This window comes from Kogia breviceps, chromosome 1, assembly GCF_026419965.1.
Source record: "Kogia breviceps isolate mKogBre1 chromosome 1, mKogBre1 haplotype 1, whole genome shotgun sequence".
Lineage (NCBI taxonomy): Eukaryota > Metazoa > Chordata > Mammalia > Artiodactyla > Physeteridae > Kogia > Kogia breviceps.
This window is the reverse complement of record NC_081310.1, coordinates 37,839,027-37,853,279: the sequence shown is the minus strand read 5'-3', so window position 1 is coordinate 37,853,279 and position 14,253 is coordinate 37,839,027. Positions and strand designations below refer to the sequence as shown.

Genomic DNA, 14,253 nt, shown 5'->3' with positions numbered 1-14,253 from the left:
AGTGCTGCTATGAACATTGGGGTGCATGTGTCTTCTCAAATATGAGGTTTCATTTTTTTCAGATAAATACCCAGGAGTGGGATTGCTGGATCATATAGTAGCTCTATTTTGAGTTTTTTAAGGAACCTCCATCCTGTTTCCCATAGTGGCTGCACCAGTTTACATTCCTTCCAACAGTGTATGAGGGTTCCCTTCTCTCCATACCCTCTCCAGCATTTATTCTTTGTAGATTTTTTGATGATGGCTATTCTGACCAGTGTGAGGTAATAACTCATGGTCGTTTTGATTTGTATTCTCTAACAATCTCTTTGCATGTGCCTGTTGGTTATCTGTATGTCTTCTTTGGAAAAATGTCTATTTAGGTCTTCTGCCCATTTTTTTATTGGGTTGTTTGTTTTTTTGATATTGAGTTATATGAGCTGTTTGTATTTTTGGATATTAACCCTTTGTTGGTCACATCATTTGTAGATATTTTCTCCTTTTTCATAGGTTTTGTTGCTGGTTTCCTTTGCTGTGCAAAAGCTTTTAGGTCCCACTTGTTTATTGTTGCTTTCATTTCTTTTGCCTTGGGAGACTGATCTAAGAAAATATTGCTACGATTTATGTCAGAGAATGATTTTCCTATGTTCCCTTCTAGGATTTCTATCATGTCATGTAAAGTTGACAGAATTTTATGATTGAATAGATGTGGGGGAGAAAAGGACATTAAAAATAACCCTGGGTTGATGAATCGAGCAACCAGGTGAAAGCTGATGCTAAAGATTTTTCCAGACTGAGTAAAGGAGGTAAATGGAACCATTAAAATGTTCAACTAATTCAAAAGGAGGCAGAAAGAAAAAGAAAAGGTGAAGAAATAGTAGATGGGAAAAAAAAGATATAGCGAGATAGTGGATTTAAACCCAAGTATATAAATAATCACATTTAAAGGACAGATATTGTCAGATTGGATAAAAAAAGCAAAACTCAACTATATGCTGTCCACAAGAAACTGATATTAAATATGAAAATACAACTATGTTAAAAGTAAAAGGATAGGGAAAAAATACCCTGCTAACACGACTTTCAAAAGAAAGTAGGAATCAGTCAAAATACAAAAAACCATGTGCTTTTCTCTATACCAGCATTGAGGAGTTAGAAAATGAAAAATTTTAAATATGTATATTGTTTACGATAATATCATAACTAGTCTAGAAATTAGTTCAAAAGAAAGATGTGTAAGACCTTTACTCAGAAATTTTAAAAGATTATTGACAAAAATTTAAGATGACCTAAATAGAGTGATATGTGATTTTAATATTTCACAATATATTACTGTAAAGATATCAATTCCTCCCCCCAACAAATGACTTATACCTTAAATGTAATCTCAATCAAAACCACTTAATGGCTTTTTGAAACTTGACAAATTAATTCTAAAATGTACTTGGAAATGCAAAAGGCAAGAAACAGTCAGGACATTCTTCAGGTCAAAGAACAATGTTGGAAGACTTGGTCTACCAGATGCAGGGTTATAAGAATCAAGACAGGATAGCAGTAGCACAAAGAAGTAGCACAGACACCAAGTAGTAGCACAGACACCAAGGAAATAAACACAAAGCCCAGAAACAGACTCACACATATACACACACCTGATTTATAACAGATGTGGCAGGTGAATGATTGTCTTTTCAACAGTGGTGCTGTGATATATAAATAACCCTATGGAAGAAGTAACCCCCTACACTTCACATCAGATACAAAAATAAATTCCACGTACACTGTAGTTCTAAATATAAAAAGCAAGATTATAAAGTTTCTGAAAGATAATATAGGAGAATATCTTCATGACCTTGGGGGTAGGGAAACACTTTTTATACAGGACAAAAAAGGCACTAAAAATACAAAGGGAAAACACTGATAAATTGGACCACATTAAAATTAAGAAATTCTAATCAAGAAAGAGAAAACAAAAACTCTCAAGAGAGTTCCAAGGCAAGCCATAAGAGTAGGAAAATATGTTTTAACAGATATAACCAACAAAGGGCTTGTATCCATAATATATTAAGAACTTCAAAAAAACATTGTCAGATAATTCAAAACAATAAGTAGGATATTAGAACAGGCATCTCACAAAAGAGCACATCAAATGGCCAATAAATATATGAGAAGATATTCAATCATATGAGTAATCAGAGAAATGAAAATGAAAATCACAATGAGATAGCACTACAAGCCCATCAGAAAAACAGAATATCAAGTGTTGGCAAGGATACAGAGCAATGGTATCACTCATATGCTGCTGACAGAAGTGTAAACTGGTAAAAACCACCTTGGAAAAGTTTGCCCTTAACTCTCAAATCGAACATATATATACACTACGACCAACAGTGCCACACCAAGGTACATATACAACGTAAATGTGTACAATGCACACCAACAGACATATAAAAGAATGTTCATAGCAGCAATATTCACAATAGCCCCAAACTGAAAAAATACAAATGTCTTTCAACAATAGAATGGATACATAGATTGTGTTATAGTCATTAAGTAGACCCATCAATGAAAATAAACAAACTTCTAACACATGCAACTACATGTATGAATCCATCAAATATAATGTTGAACAAAAAAGGCTAGACAGAAAAGAATATGTACTACATATGTGATTCAATTTATGTAATGTTTTAAAAGCCAGGCAGAAATCAATTCAAGTGTTTGGGGATCATGCTTAGGGATCAATTTTCATAAAAGTCAAGATAGTGATTAGCTTTAAGAGAATGAAGGGGCAGTGACTGAGAGTGGGCATGAACAGAGCTTCTGGGACATGGTAATATTAGACATCTTACAGGTGACAATTATATGCTTGTTCATTTGGAGATATATCATTAAACTGTACATTTTTGTTTTGCATACTTTTCTGAATTTATGTTAAATTGCTTCATTAGAAAAATCAAAGGATGGTATTATCAACTAATGTACATATTACAGAATGCTGCTCCAAGGTTCAGGAAGATGAGGACTGATATGTGGAGGTTACTAATGACCTTGAAAAGAAACAGTTTAGGGGAATATAGGTGGGGGGAAGCTCAAATAAAGTATGTTGAAGAGAGAATGGGAGGTGAAGAACAGAGGCATGAGTATAGACAACTGTTTGGAAAGACTTTGGTATGAAGGGGAGCAACTGGGTGATAGTTCAAAGGAAATGTAGGATGAAGAGGATAATATTTTGTGTTTGTTTGCTTTAAGATGGGAGCTAGTAAAGCACATATTTGGCTGAAAATAACCCAGTCAAGAGGGATAAAAGATAAAAGAACAAGAGGAGGTAAGTGTAAGAGTGAAAGCCTTGAAAAAAGTGAGAAAGATTTGGAACATAAAGCACACAAATGCACACAGATGTGACCTTTGACACATACAGGATTAAAAAAATGAACCTATAGTAGTTATAAATAGAACACTAAGAGAAGACATAAGAGGGAAAATAATTCTAATGTGGGAAAAGGAGGAATGGAAGCATGTAATCAGGGAAGATAGAATGGGAGGGGACATTTGAACTAAGTTTGGCAGGCTGGAAACATTTCAAAATGTAGAGGATAAGAAGGAAACATTTTAGGTAGGGATGATTGCATAAACTAAAGTCAATTCTTCAAAGAGAAATGGAATTGGGAAATAAGTTTATGAAGTAGCAAGTAGTGAGTGGTCTGCATACTTATAGCCAATACTTGTGAGCGTGAAAGAAGAGTGAAAAGTGAGTCTGGAAATGTAGCTTGAAGCAAATTGAGGATGGCTTGGGAGATTGGTCTTAATCCTATGGGTATTAAGTAGATATTATAGTTTATTCAGCTGGAAAATAACATATAATTTAGTCTTTCAGACATTTTTTTAAAGAAAGGAACGCTTTCCTAAATAGTAGAATAAAGCTTGGATTAGGGAATGAGAAAGAGCAGGGAGATTTGGGTCAGAAAGAGCCTTTAGAAAACTATAACAACAACACCTGTAGTTGATAATGACAGCAGAACTGTGATTCCTTCTATATTCCCTAGAACATTCCATTTTTGGTGTTGTTTTTACCCAGATCAGAGGATTTAAAAGTATCATTTGATCTTAAAATACAATTATTTTAGACTCTTTGGGAAATTAGGACATTCAAAAGCATCTCTGTATAGGGGGAGTTTAGAAAGCCACAAACATGCCCAGGGAAAATGCATGCTCAGAAAAGTCCTAAGAAGACCTGAAGCTTTCACTCAGGCTGATCTCTAGGCTCAGAGCAAGCCTAGCTGAATGGTGAAGACCAGCACAGCCAAACTGCAAAGACTTGGAGAGTTGGTTGTTCTATTTTGGGGGAGGGGCTTTTGGGTGTTTTACTTGTTGTTGTTTGTTTCAGCTCCTGGCAAAGAAATCTGTCAAACATCAGCTGACCATGAGCTAATGAAACAGAGACCTCAATGATCACACATGACAAGGAATAGTTTCTACAGCAATAGTTTGGAAAACTCTTACAACAAAAGGACTAGTACAGCCTTCAACAATAAAAAAGACAGCAAATCTTAAAAAAATGGGGTATCTGATTTCCAAAGTTACCACAGTATAACACTTCAATGCTCAATTTTCAACAACAAAAAAATCACCAGGCATACAAAGAAAGAGGAAAACATGGATCACTCAATGAAATAGAATAAATTTACAGGAACCATGCTTATGAAATTACAGACATCAGACTTACTAGACCAAAACTTTAAAACAACTGTCTTAAATATGCTCAAAATGCTAAGAGAAAACATGGACAAAGAACTAAAGGAAGTCAGGAAAACAAATTGTAAAAGGGAACCAAACTAATTCTAGAGATGAAAACAACTAAAACTGAAATGAAAAATTCACTAAAGAGATTTTAGAGAAGATATGGGCAGCAGAACAAAGAATCAGCAAATTTGAAGATAGGAAAATTGAAATTATTGAGTCTGAGAAGCAGAAAGAAAAAAGAATGAAGAATTACCAAATGATCCAACAATTCCATTTCTGAGTATATACACAAATGCCTTGAAAGTAGGGCCTCAAACAGATACTTGTGCATCAGTGTTCATAGCAGCCTTATTCACAATAGCCAATAGGTTGAAACCCCCCCCAAATCCATTAACAAATGAATGGATAAACAAAGTGTGGTATATATGTACAATGGAATATTATTCACCCTTAAAAAGAAATGAGGGGGCCTCCCTGGTAGCGCAGTGGTTGAGAATCTGCCTGCCAATGCAGGGGACATGGGTTCGGGCCCTGGTCTGGGAAGATCCCACATGCCATGGAGCGACTGGGTCCTTGAGCCACAACTACTGAGCCTGTGTGTCTGGAGCTTGTGCTCCTCAACAAGAGAGGCCGCGACAGTGAGAGGCCCGCACACCATGATGAAGAGTGGCCCCCGCTCACCGCAACTAGAGAAAGCCCTCGTGCAGAAATGAAGACCCAACACAGCCCTAAATAAATAAATAAATAATAATTTTTTTAAAAAAAATGAAATTACGATACATGTAGCAACATGGATGAAATTTGTAAACTCTATGCTAAATTAGACAAGCCAGATGAAAGGAGAAATATTATTTGATTCCACTTACATGAAGTACCTAGAACAGGCAAACTCAAAGAAAGAAAGTAGAAGAGGTTACCAAGGGTTGCAGGGAGAAGTGAATGGGAGTTATTGTTTAATGGGTAGAGTTTTTGTTTGAGATGATGAAAAAGTTCTGGAAATGAATAGTGTTGATGTTGCACAACACTGTGAATGTACTTAGTGTAAATAAATTATACACTTAAATTTTTAAATGGTTAAAATAGCAAATGTTGTTTTATATATATTTACCACAATAAAAAAGTACCAAAAAAAGTAGATGCCTAAGAGAAAAGTACCCCAATACTCACCAGTTCTAGTTTCCATTTTTCAGCCTCACTAGCAGATGCAGCTTTGATAATATATGCATTGCCATGGGAAAATGATCTCTTGGCAGCTTCATCCACCCTAGAATCTTCACCTGTTGTAATCCAAGAATTCTGTATGTTTCCCTAAAATAAAATGTGAAAGTACTTGCATTCAACCTTTAACTTTAAATCAATATACATACTTTACAAATGGAATACTGATTATTATCTGTGATGAAAGGAATAAGAAAAAGAGCAGATGCTTCTAAATACAAATCAAGAATTATTTTATATCTTCAAGTTATTAGGGTCATATTCCAAACAAGTGTTACAAAGTCACATTCCTACAGATACAGGCAATAACGTAAATGAGCAAAGAGGGTTGGATATAAGTATATTGAACAAATGAACTTATCTCTTACTTTGAAGACATATACTCTTGAAACACATACACCTCTCGGTTTGTTTTTCATTTTCCACATTTCATAAAGGCTTGACTAATAATAATAATAATACATATGATGTTTATGTTTACTATGTGCTACACTGTTTTATGTCTTCCACATATATTAACACATTTAATCATTATAACAATCCTATGAGATAAGTTTCACTGTTATCTCCATTTTATAGATGGGGAAACTGAGTCACACAGAGTAACTGCTAAAAGTCACAGAAGTAGAAAGCAGCTAATAGGTGGCAGAGCTAGGATCTGAATCCTGGCACTCTAGCTCCAGAGTCCTAAACCACTATGCTCTTCTGCCTTTTCAGAAAATTATTTCTCTTCAATAAGAAAAAAAGTGCATGGTGATAAACAGAACTCACATGCAGCCTGCACGTCAAGGATTCAGAAAGTAATGGTAGGGACCACGGCAGAGCAACCAAAGGAAGCAGTCACTACTCAGTTTCAGTCAATTGCCGCCATGTGTGAATACCAACTCACATTACCAAAAAATCTTGATTTTTAAAAAGATGAGGCAGATATCTGGCTCTTCAACTGAAACAATGTTAAATATTGAGTCAGTTTTTCAAACAAACAAAACATGCCTTCAGACTGAATTTGGTGAACCCACTGTCAGCTTGCGAACTTTGGCATTCTTTCAACATTCAATGAAATAAGCAGCCCAAATAACTGGGTGATTTATGTGTGAATCAAGAACTAAAATACTTATATTAATTTATTCAACAAGTAATTATTGAACTCCTGCTAAGGGCCAAGGGACACAGTAGTATTAATAAGAGAGGACATGTCCCCAAACACAGAACTATACTGCAGTGTCATATGTTAGAATGTAGTAAACTGCATTCATCCAAAGTAGTATTCTGAGATTCTATTCCATATTCTTTGGGAAGTTCAGTTTAATGCAAACATTTGTGTAGTACCTACTATGTTCAGGCACTGTGCTAAAAGCTTGGGGAGGAGGGTAAAAATGAGCAAGACCAATATTATCCTCAAGGAGTTTACAGGCTAATGAAGAAGAGAAATACCTTAGCAGATAATTTCAATTTAACAAGGCAAGTGCTAGGCCAGATGTGTGCATGGGGGACTATGCCAGAACAGAAGAGGAATACTAAGAGCAAATGGAGATTCAAGGAAAGTTTTCTGGAGAAGTTTTGACACTGGTATGATATCTGAAGGGTGAAAAAGAGTAAGCTAGATGGGAAGGGCATGCCAAGAAGAGAGAACATCATGAGAAAACTCACAGAGGCATGAAACAGCATGGTGCCTGCCAGAGACCTTCAGGCAATTTAGCATTACTAAAGGTTGAAGCACAAGGTAATGAATGTCAGAAGATGAAGCTATAACTGTTCACAACAGCCAAAATATAGAAACAACCTAAATGTCCATCGACAGATGAATGGATAAAGAAGATATCGTACATATATACGATGGAATACCACTCAGCCACAAAAAAAGAATGAAATAATGCCATATGCAGCAACATGGATGCAACTAGAGATTATCATACTAAGTAAGTCAGAAAGAGAAAGACAAATACCATATGATATCACTTATATGTGGAATCTAAAATATGGCACAAGTGAACCTATCTACAAAACAGAAGCAGACTCAGAGACATAGAGAACAGACTTGTGTTTACCACGGGGGAGGAGGGAGGGAGAGGGATGGACTGGGACTCTGGGGTTGGTAGATGCAAACTATTACATTTAGAATAGATAAATAACAAGGTCCTAACGTATAGCACAGGGAACTATATTCAATATCCTGTGATAAACCATAATGAAAAAGAATATAAGAAAAGAATGTCCGTATGTGTATAACTGAGTCACTTTGTGTACAGCAGAGATTGGCACAGCATTGTAAATCAACTATACTTCAAAAAAAATTTTTTTTTAAAGGGAAGAAGCTAGAGAGTTAAATAAGGGTCTGAAAAGTAAAGCATGCAATGCTAATAAGCTTGAACTTATTCTCCAGGTAGGGAAAAAAATCACCCAAGATGTGATTTCATTCAAAATAGTCTTGCAGAGCAATGAAGGAGGGTGGTACTAATTTCCTATGGAGAAATTAGAGACAGTATGTAGACTATAGACCACTGACTTATGATATAAAATATTGTTATTCTTTGGAAAGAAGTGCTAATCTAATTGACACTTTGTTCTTTCACAGATAGTTTTTTAAAAACTTGAATGATATTTGACCAAGATTTCAAAAATCAAATTACATTTACATCCCTGAAGATCACTGAAAACCTTTGATTTCTTAACTGAGGGGAGGGATTGGAATGGACGGGGATGAGAAGAGACATGGAAAGAAATGGTTCAGAAATTTTCTACTTTAAAAAATATCTCCTAGATCTCTGATTGACCACACATGCCAAAATTTCTAATAAAAAGCATATTTTAATATAATTTTTGAACTCTCAATTAAAGCCCCTTAAGAAGGAAAAATGATGAAAAATGAAGATGGAAATGAAGTACTCTTTGAATGGTTTTAGTTTTTTAGAAATAATCTGCTTGCTGCTTCAATTGCTAGGTCATAAACTAGGCTAAAAGCTAAAAGTCATGTAGGCTGCCATCCAAGTCCCAGTCCCACGGCAAACGAAGATGGTTTGGTTCAATATTGACAAGCTATTCCTAATCTAGGCAGAAAGGCAGGCAGTATAAATCAAGGCCAGGTAGATGGACTCCTGGAGTCAGATAGTCCTTTGTTTTTGTCCCAGCTTTGTGACAGACCAGTTACTTTGGTTACTTAACTGCTGTGTACCTTAATTTAATCACCTGAAAATAGACTTAACAACACCTGCCTTGTGTGGCTATCATAAAATTGAAATAATATAATGTAAAGAAAGTACGTGATACAGTACCTGGCATATCAGAGCCATGTAGTCATCAATAAATACTAATTATTACTATATAACTATTCCAATTGTTTTTCCAAAGAAAGCATTAAGAAACTTTGAAAATATATATTCAAATCTGCTAACAGCTTTGGCAAGACTTACCATCAACATGGTAATAGGCTCATTAAAAAGAGTGCAGAAAAAAAAGAAGATAATATCTCTTGATCTGTTTATATTCAAGATATTCTAAATAGTTTCATTTACCTCAAAACTCTTAATACAACACCATGCATAGGTTGCTGAAATGCCTCAATTCACCTACACAAGTAAAAAGTGGGGGCAACAATTCTGTAACAACAAAATAACATAGAAGACTAACATTAAAATAGATATCAAGGTCACCTGACACATCTGCAACAACTGTTTCAATATTAGCATTATGTTTTAGCTCATGTGAATGTTTAAACAAAAACCTCTCTACAACTTTATCCTTTCTATGGTCTGTATATCTGTAGTTTTCTTTAGCAAGTTTCCTTTGTTCATATGGCAAAGCATGTGAGCGTTTGCCATCATTTCCTTCCCCTTTTGCATTACTCACTTCTCTTGCCCTCTGATTCACTTGTCTGCCTAATTTCCTTTCTTATTTCACTTCCTCATCTTCCACTTCTTTCCACTGTATAAATATTGAAGACTATGAATAACTGAGTCACTGTTCACTGCATATTTGGAAGAAAAGCAAAAGAATATACTTATTTTAAAAATGAACTTACTTCTAAGTACTTTTTATATGGCTATATCATTTTCATATTGACACCAAAATAATAAGAAACTAAGATGAAATTTTTAAGTACTAATATTAATAATATAATAATTTAAGCTGTGATTAACTACACCCAATAGCAAAAGAGTAAAAAACATTTTTAAGGCAAAAGTGTATCTGACAATTCATAAAGAGATATTAAGCTTAAACATTATTTAAATATCATCATAAAAATTTTATGTCACAGAATTATAGAGATCATCTAATTCTCTGTTCCTCAAAATGTGGTCCACTGATACTAGACTCACTTTGGAAACTTGCTAATAATTCATATTTTTAACTCAAAGACTTAGCCCAGACCAACTGAGTCAGACTCTCAGGGAATGAAGCCCAGGATCTGCACTGTCAGCAAATATCCCAAGTGACTGTCTTTCACATTAAAGATTAAGAACTGCTAATACTGGTGAATTTCTCAAATGCCAGTAAATAAACAGAGGACTCATGAGGTTTCATGCTTGAAAGTCTCATAAAATTACTTGTTCAACACCCAGCTTGTTAGGGACAATGGGAAGATTAACATTTTGAATCTTGGACCCTCAGGTCAGTGTTCTTCCTGCTACACCATGCTAACTAGACTTATTGGAACTCAAAGTTCAAAGAAAATTTAGAGAAATAAAACAGAAATCTAAGCTACAGTTCTGAACAGTTGCTGGATTTAACCAAGTCCTTCCTATATTACGTGCTTCCTGCTTTCAGACCTGCTCTTTCCATATGGAAAAAACATAAATGGTATGCTCGGAAAGGAAACCGGAGTGGATATTAGGCATCACTACATCATTTCATTTGAGGATTCATTTCACCAATAAATTAAAATAGTGAACTTGAATTTTTGAGGCCCCAAGTGAATACCAGCATCGCACTTCTGCCAAACTGCCAGGAAAAAAATCTAAGCAGTTAAGAAGGCGGGGGAAAGGGTAGGAGGCAACATTCAAACTATGTATTTTAATTTAATCGCTTAAATAAATTCTCACAGATGCATCCAGAAGTGTTTGTTCCCTCATTGCTTCCTCTTGCCTTTGAGATTTCAGCTCTTGTTGGAGCCTTTCGTTTTCAAGCACAATTACTTGTACCCTATTTTTCATTCCAGAGAGTTCCTCCTATAAAAAACAGAAACAAATACCAAATACATTAAGCATTTTTTCTTTTATTTTAAGAAACGCCACTTGTGGACTGCATACATTAAGCAATTTTAAGTAGTGCTTTTTTTGTTGATTACTAGATGATCCAATATGATATAAAGCATGAAAGACTGATGCTGTCTACCCATTTTCGGAAATATTATAATTACATCTAGACAAGGAAAGAAACTCAAGCATTAGCTAACAAAAAGAAGGCTGGGGGAAGATAGTAGAGGACCTACTAATGGCCATATCACAGGACTGTGTGGTTTCTGACAATTTTTTGCAGGCTTACAGAAATGCTTTAATTAAAGGGTTTATCTAAAAGACTTTTAAGAATGAGGTAGACTGCTGAAAAATAAGGTAAGATATATTATTATTCTTGCTCAAATGCCAATAACTTGTTGAAAATTGACAGAGGACTACATAGATAATAGAGGACACTGAGATAGAAAGGCAAGGAAAGTTACAATGAATATCTATGAACTGCTAGCCAGATGGAAGGAAATTATGAGTGAAATAGTTTGGTGGAGAGTTCTTAAAGAGTGTTTCCTTGGCCGTGCAGGGCATAATATAAAGAATTACCAGTATATAGCAATTAGAAAAGCTATCAAGTTGCACCTCACTCCGAAAAAATGTGAAAAATATCGATATATTGAGGGTACAATACTTAATCTTCATTACCAGTATAATTGTGCAATCATTTTTTATTATACTGGTTGTGCAAAAAACTATTGCACAATATATGAAAATTCCATTCAATTATTTTATTCAGAAAAAAATCAAAGCCGTAATTGAAAACTGTAATTAAACAAACATTGCACACTTCCAGTTGTTGGTCTGACATATAAGCAGTTTGGAAGACATCACTCCCATCTTCACAATGGGAAAAAAAGCTGAACAATCTGAAAAATCAACAACTCTTCTTAGATCCATCAGAGAATTAAGGTCACAGGGAAAACTATTATCCCTCAAAATGGAAAGACAGACAGGCACTCCTGATAACCACAACCTACCAGAGCAGAAACTTCTGGGGGGACCAGTGCCAGGGTAGAAAAATATATCAATAAAGTAATTGATGAAATGCTGGAAGCTTAGTGTAGACCAGTTTGAGTTAAAAACTCCAGAAGGACCCAGTCTCTGTGGGGAAGGTGTCTCCTACACTTTTATATGACACTATCAGGCTCTTACAGCAAAGACTAGAGAAAACCCCCCTCCTGCTTCCTCCAGTAGGAGAAGAAAAGTAACCAAAAAGCATTCTGTTCTTTTTAACCAGACTGCCTCAAGAGAAACTATCTTACCAGAGCCTAAAAAACATTTTTTTTTTCAGAACCTAAGTGACCTGGGGGAAGGGAAGAAAAACAACTCCAGCTTCCTAGCCTTGCCATCTCACTTAAGGGGAGGGGGATACTGAGAAACACTTGTGAAGGACATAGCCAAGGGGCACAGGGTCACTAAAAGACTGAGACCTAATCATAGGACTACAAATGCTCCCCATACTCCCATACCCTACCACCACATCAAAAGGGCTCTTATATCATAACAAGGGAATACACTAAAATAACTGCATATCTCAGAATGTATTTAAGAAGAATTCTTGAGGGAAGCCCAAAGACAACAGTGGAGACAAAAACCAGGACAATAGAGCAAATTTTAGCCTCTGACACCTATACTAACAGGAAACAGTAAACACAGTCTAACTCCTACAATAAACCAAAAACCTCACACTAAATGCATATTTCCCTCAGTTCCTTTTACTCACTACATCATGTCCAGCATTCAACAAAAAATTAGAAGGCATACTGAAAAACTTAAAACACAGAAGCAAGAGACTAAGCAAGCATAGAACCAGACTTGGATATAGCAGAGATGTTGGAATTATCAGATGGAGAGTTTAAAATAATTATGATTAACATGCTAAAGGGTCAAATGGAAAAAGTTGTCTACATGCAAGAACAGATGGGTAATGGAAACTAAGAAAAAAATCAAAATGCTGGAAATCAAAAACACTGTAGTAGAAATGAAGATTGCCTTTGATGGGCTCATTAATAGACTGGACACAATCGTTTTTTTCTCCCCCTATTTTTTTGGTCATGCATGTGGCATGAAGGATCTTAGCTCCCCAACCAGGGATCGAACTTGCACCCCCTGCAGTGGAAGCACGGAGTCTTAATCACTGGACCTCCAGGGAAGTCCCTAGACTGGACACAACCAAGGAAAGAATCAGTGAGCTTGAAGAACTGTCAACAGAAACTTCTCAAACTGAAATGCAAAGAAGAAAAAGAATGAAAAAGAAGAAGATATCCAAGAATTGTGGAACAATAATAAAAGAAGAAATATGTGAAGCAATAATTACTGAGAATTTACCCAGATTAATTATAAGTGCCAAACCACAGATCCAAGAAGCTCAGAGAACACTGAGCTAGATAAAACTAAAAAATCCACACCCAGGCATAGCATATTCAAACTGCAGAAAATCAAAGACAAAGAGAAATTCTTTAAAGAAGTCAGAGAAAAAAATACCCTCACCTATCAAGAAGCAATGATGAGAATTATATCAGCTACTCTTCAGAAACTATGAAAGCATGGATAGAGTGCAATCGAATATTTAAAGTTTTGAAAGATAAAAACTCCACCAACCTAGAATTCTGTATTCAGTGATACCAACCTTCAAAAGTGAGGGAAAAATAAAGACTTTCTCAGATAACCAAAAATTAGGAAATTTGTCTCTGGTAGACCTGCCTTGCAAGAAATGTTATAAGAAGTTCTTCAGAAAGTAGGAAATTTATTTAGGTTATAAACTCAGATCTACATAAAGAAAGAAAGAGCATTCAAGAAGGCATATATGGAGATAAAGTAAAATCTTTTATTTTTCTTAATGTTAATTGATCTAGCAAATAACAGTTTGTTCAGTATCATATTAGCAATAGTGTATGTAGTAATCATAGCTTATGGATAATTGAAATGAATGACAGCAATGCATAACAGTCAGGAGGGAGGAACTGGGAACATTGTTATAAGGAACTTTCTCAACCCCTGAAGTGCTCATTGAAAGTAGGCTTAGATTAGTGGTAAATGTAACTGCAAACTCAAGGAAAACCACTTATAAAAGTTAAAAAACAAAAGAAGT

At 35.3% G+C, this 14,253-nt stretch overlaps 1 protein-coding gene across 7 annotated transcripts in view; it reads right to left on the bottom strand.

Annotated features, from left to right (window-relative positions):
• Positions 1-14,253, bottom strand: part of SDCCAG8 (SHH signaling and ciliogenesis regulator SDCCAG8) — a 268,459-nt gene that overhangs the window by 219,143 nt on the left and 35,063 nt on the right. For all 7 annotated transcript variants that reach the window (XR_010840028.1, XR_010840016.1, XR_010840031.1 and 4 more), the window contains 2 exons: positions 10,977-11,102; positions 5,887-6,027 (listed from right to left, as the gene is read on the bottom strand). Coding sequence is in view for 4 of the 7 variants with exons in the window: in XM_059079192.2 (XP_058935175.2) it covers positions 5,887-6,027; positions 10,977-11,102 (267 nt within the window). In the remaining 3 variants the exon portion in view is untranslated. The remainder of the gene's footprint in view (positions 1-5,886; positions 6,028-10,976; positions 11,103-14,253) is intronic.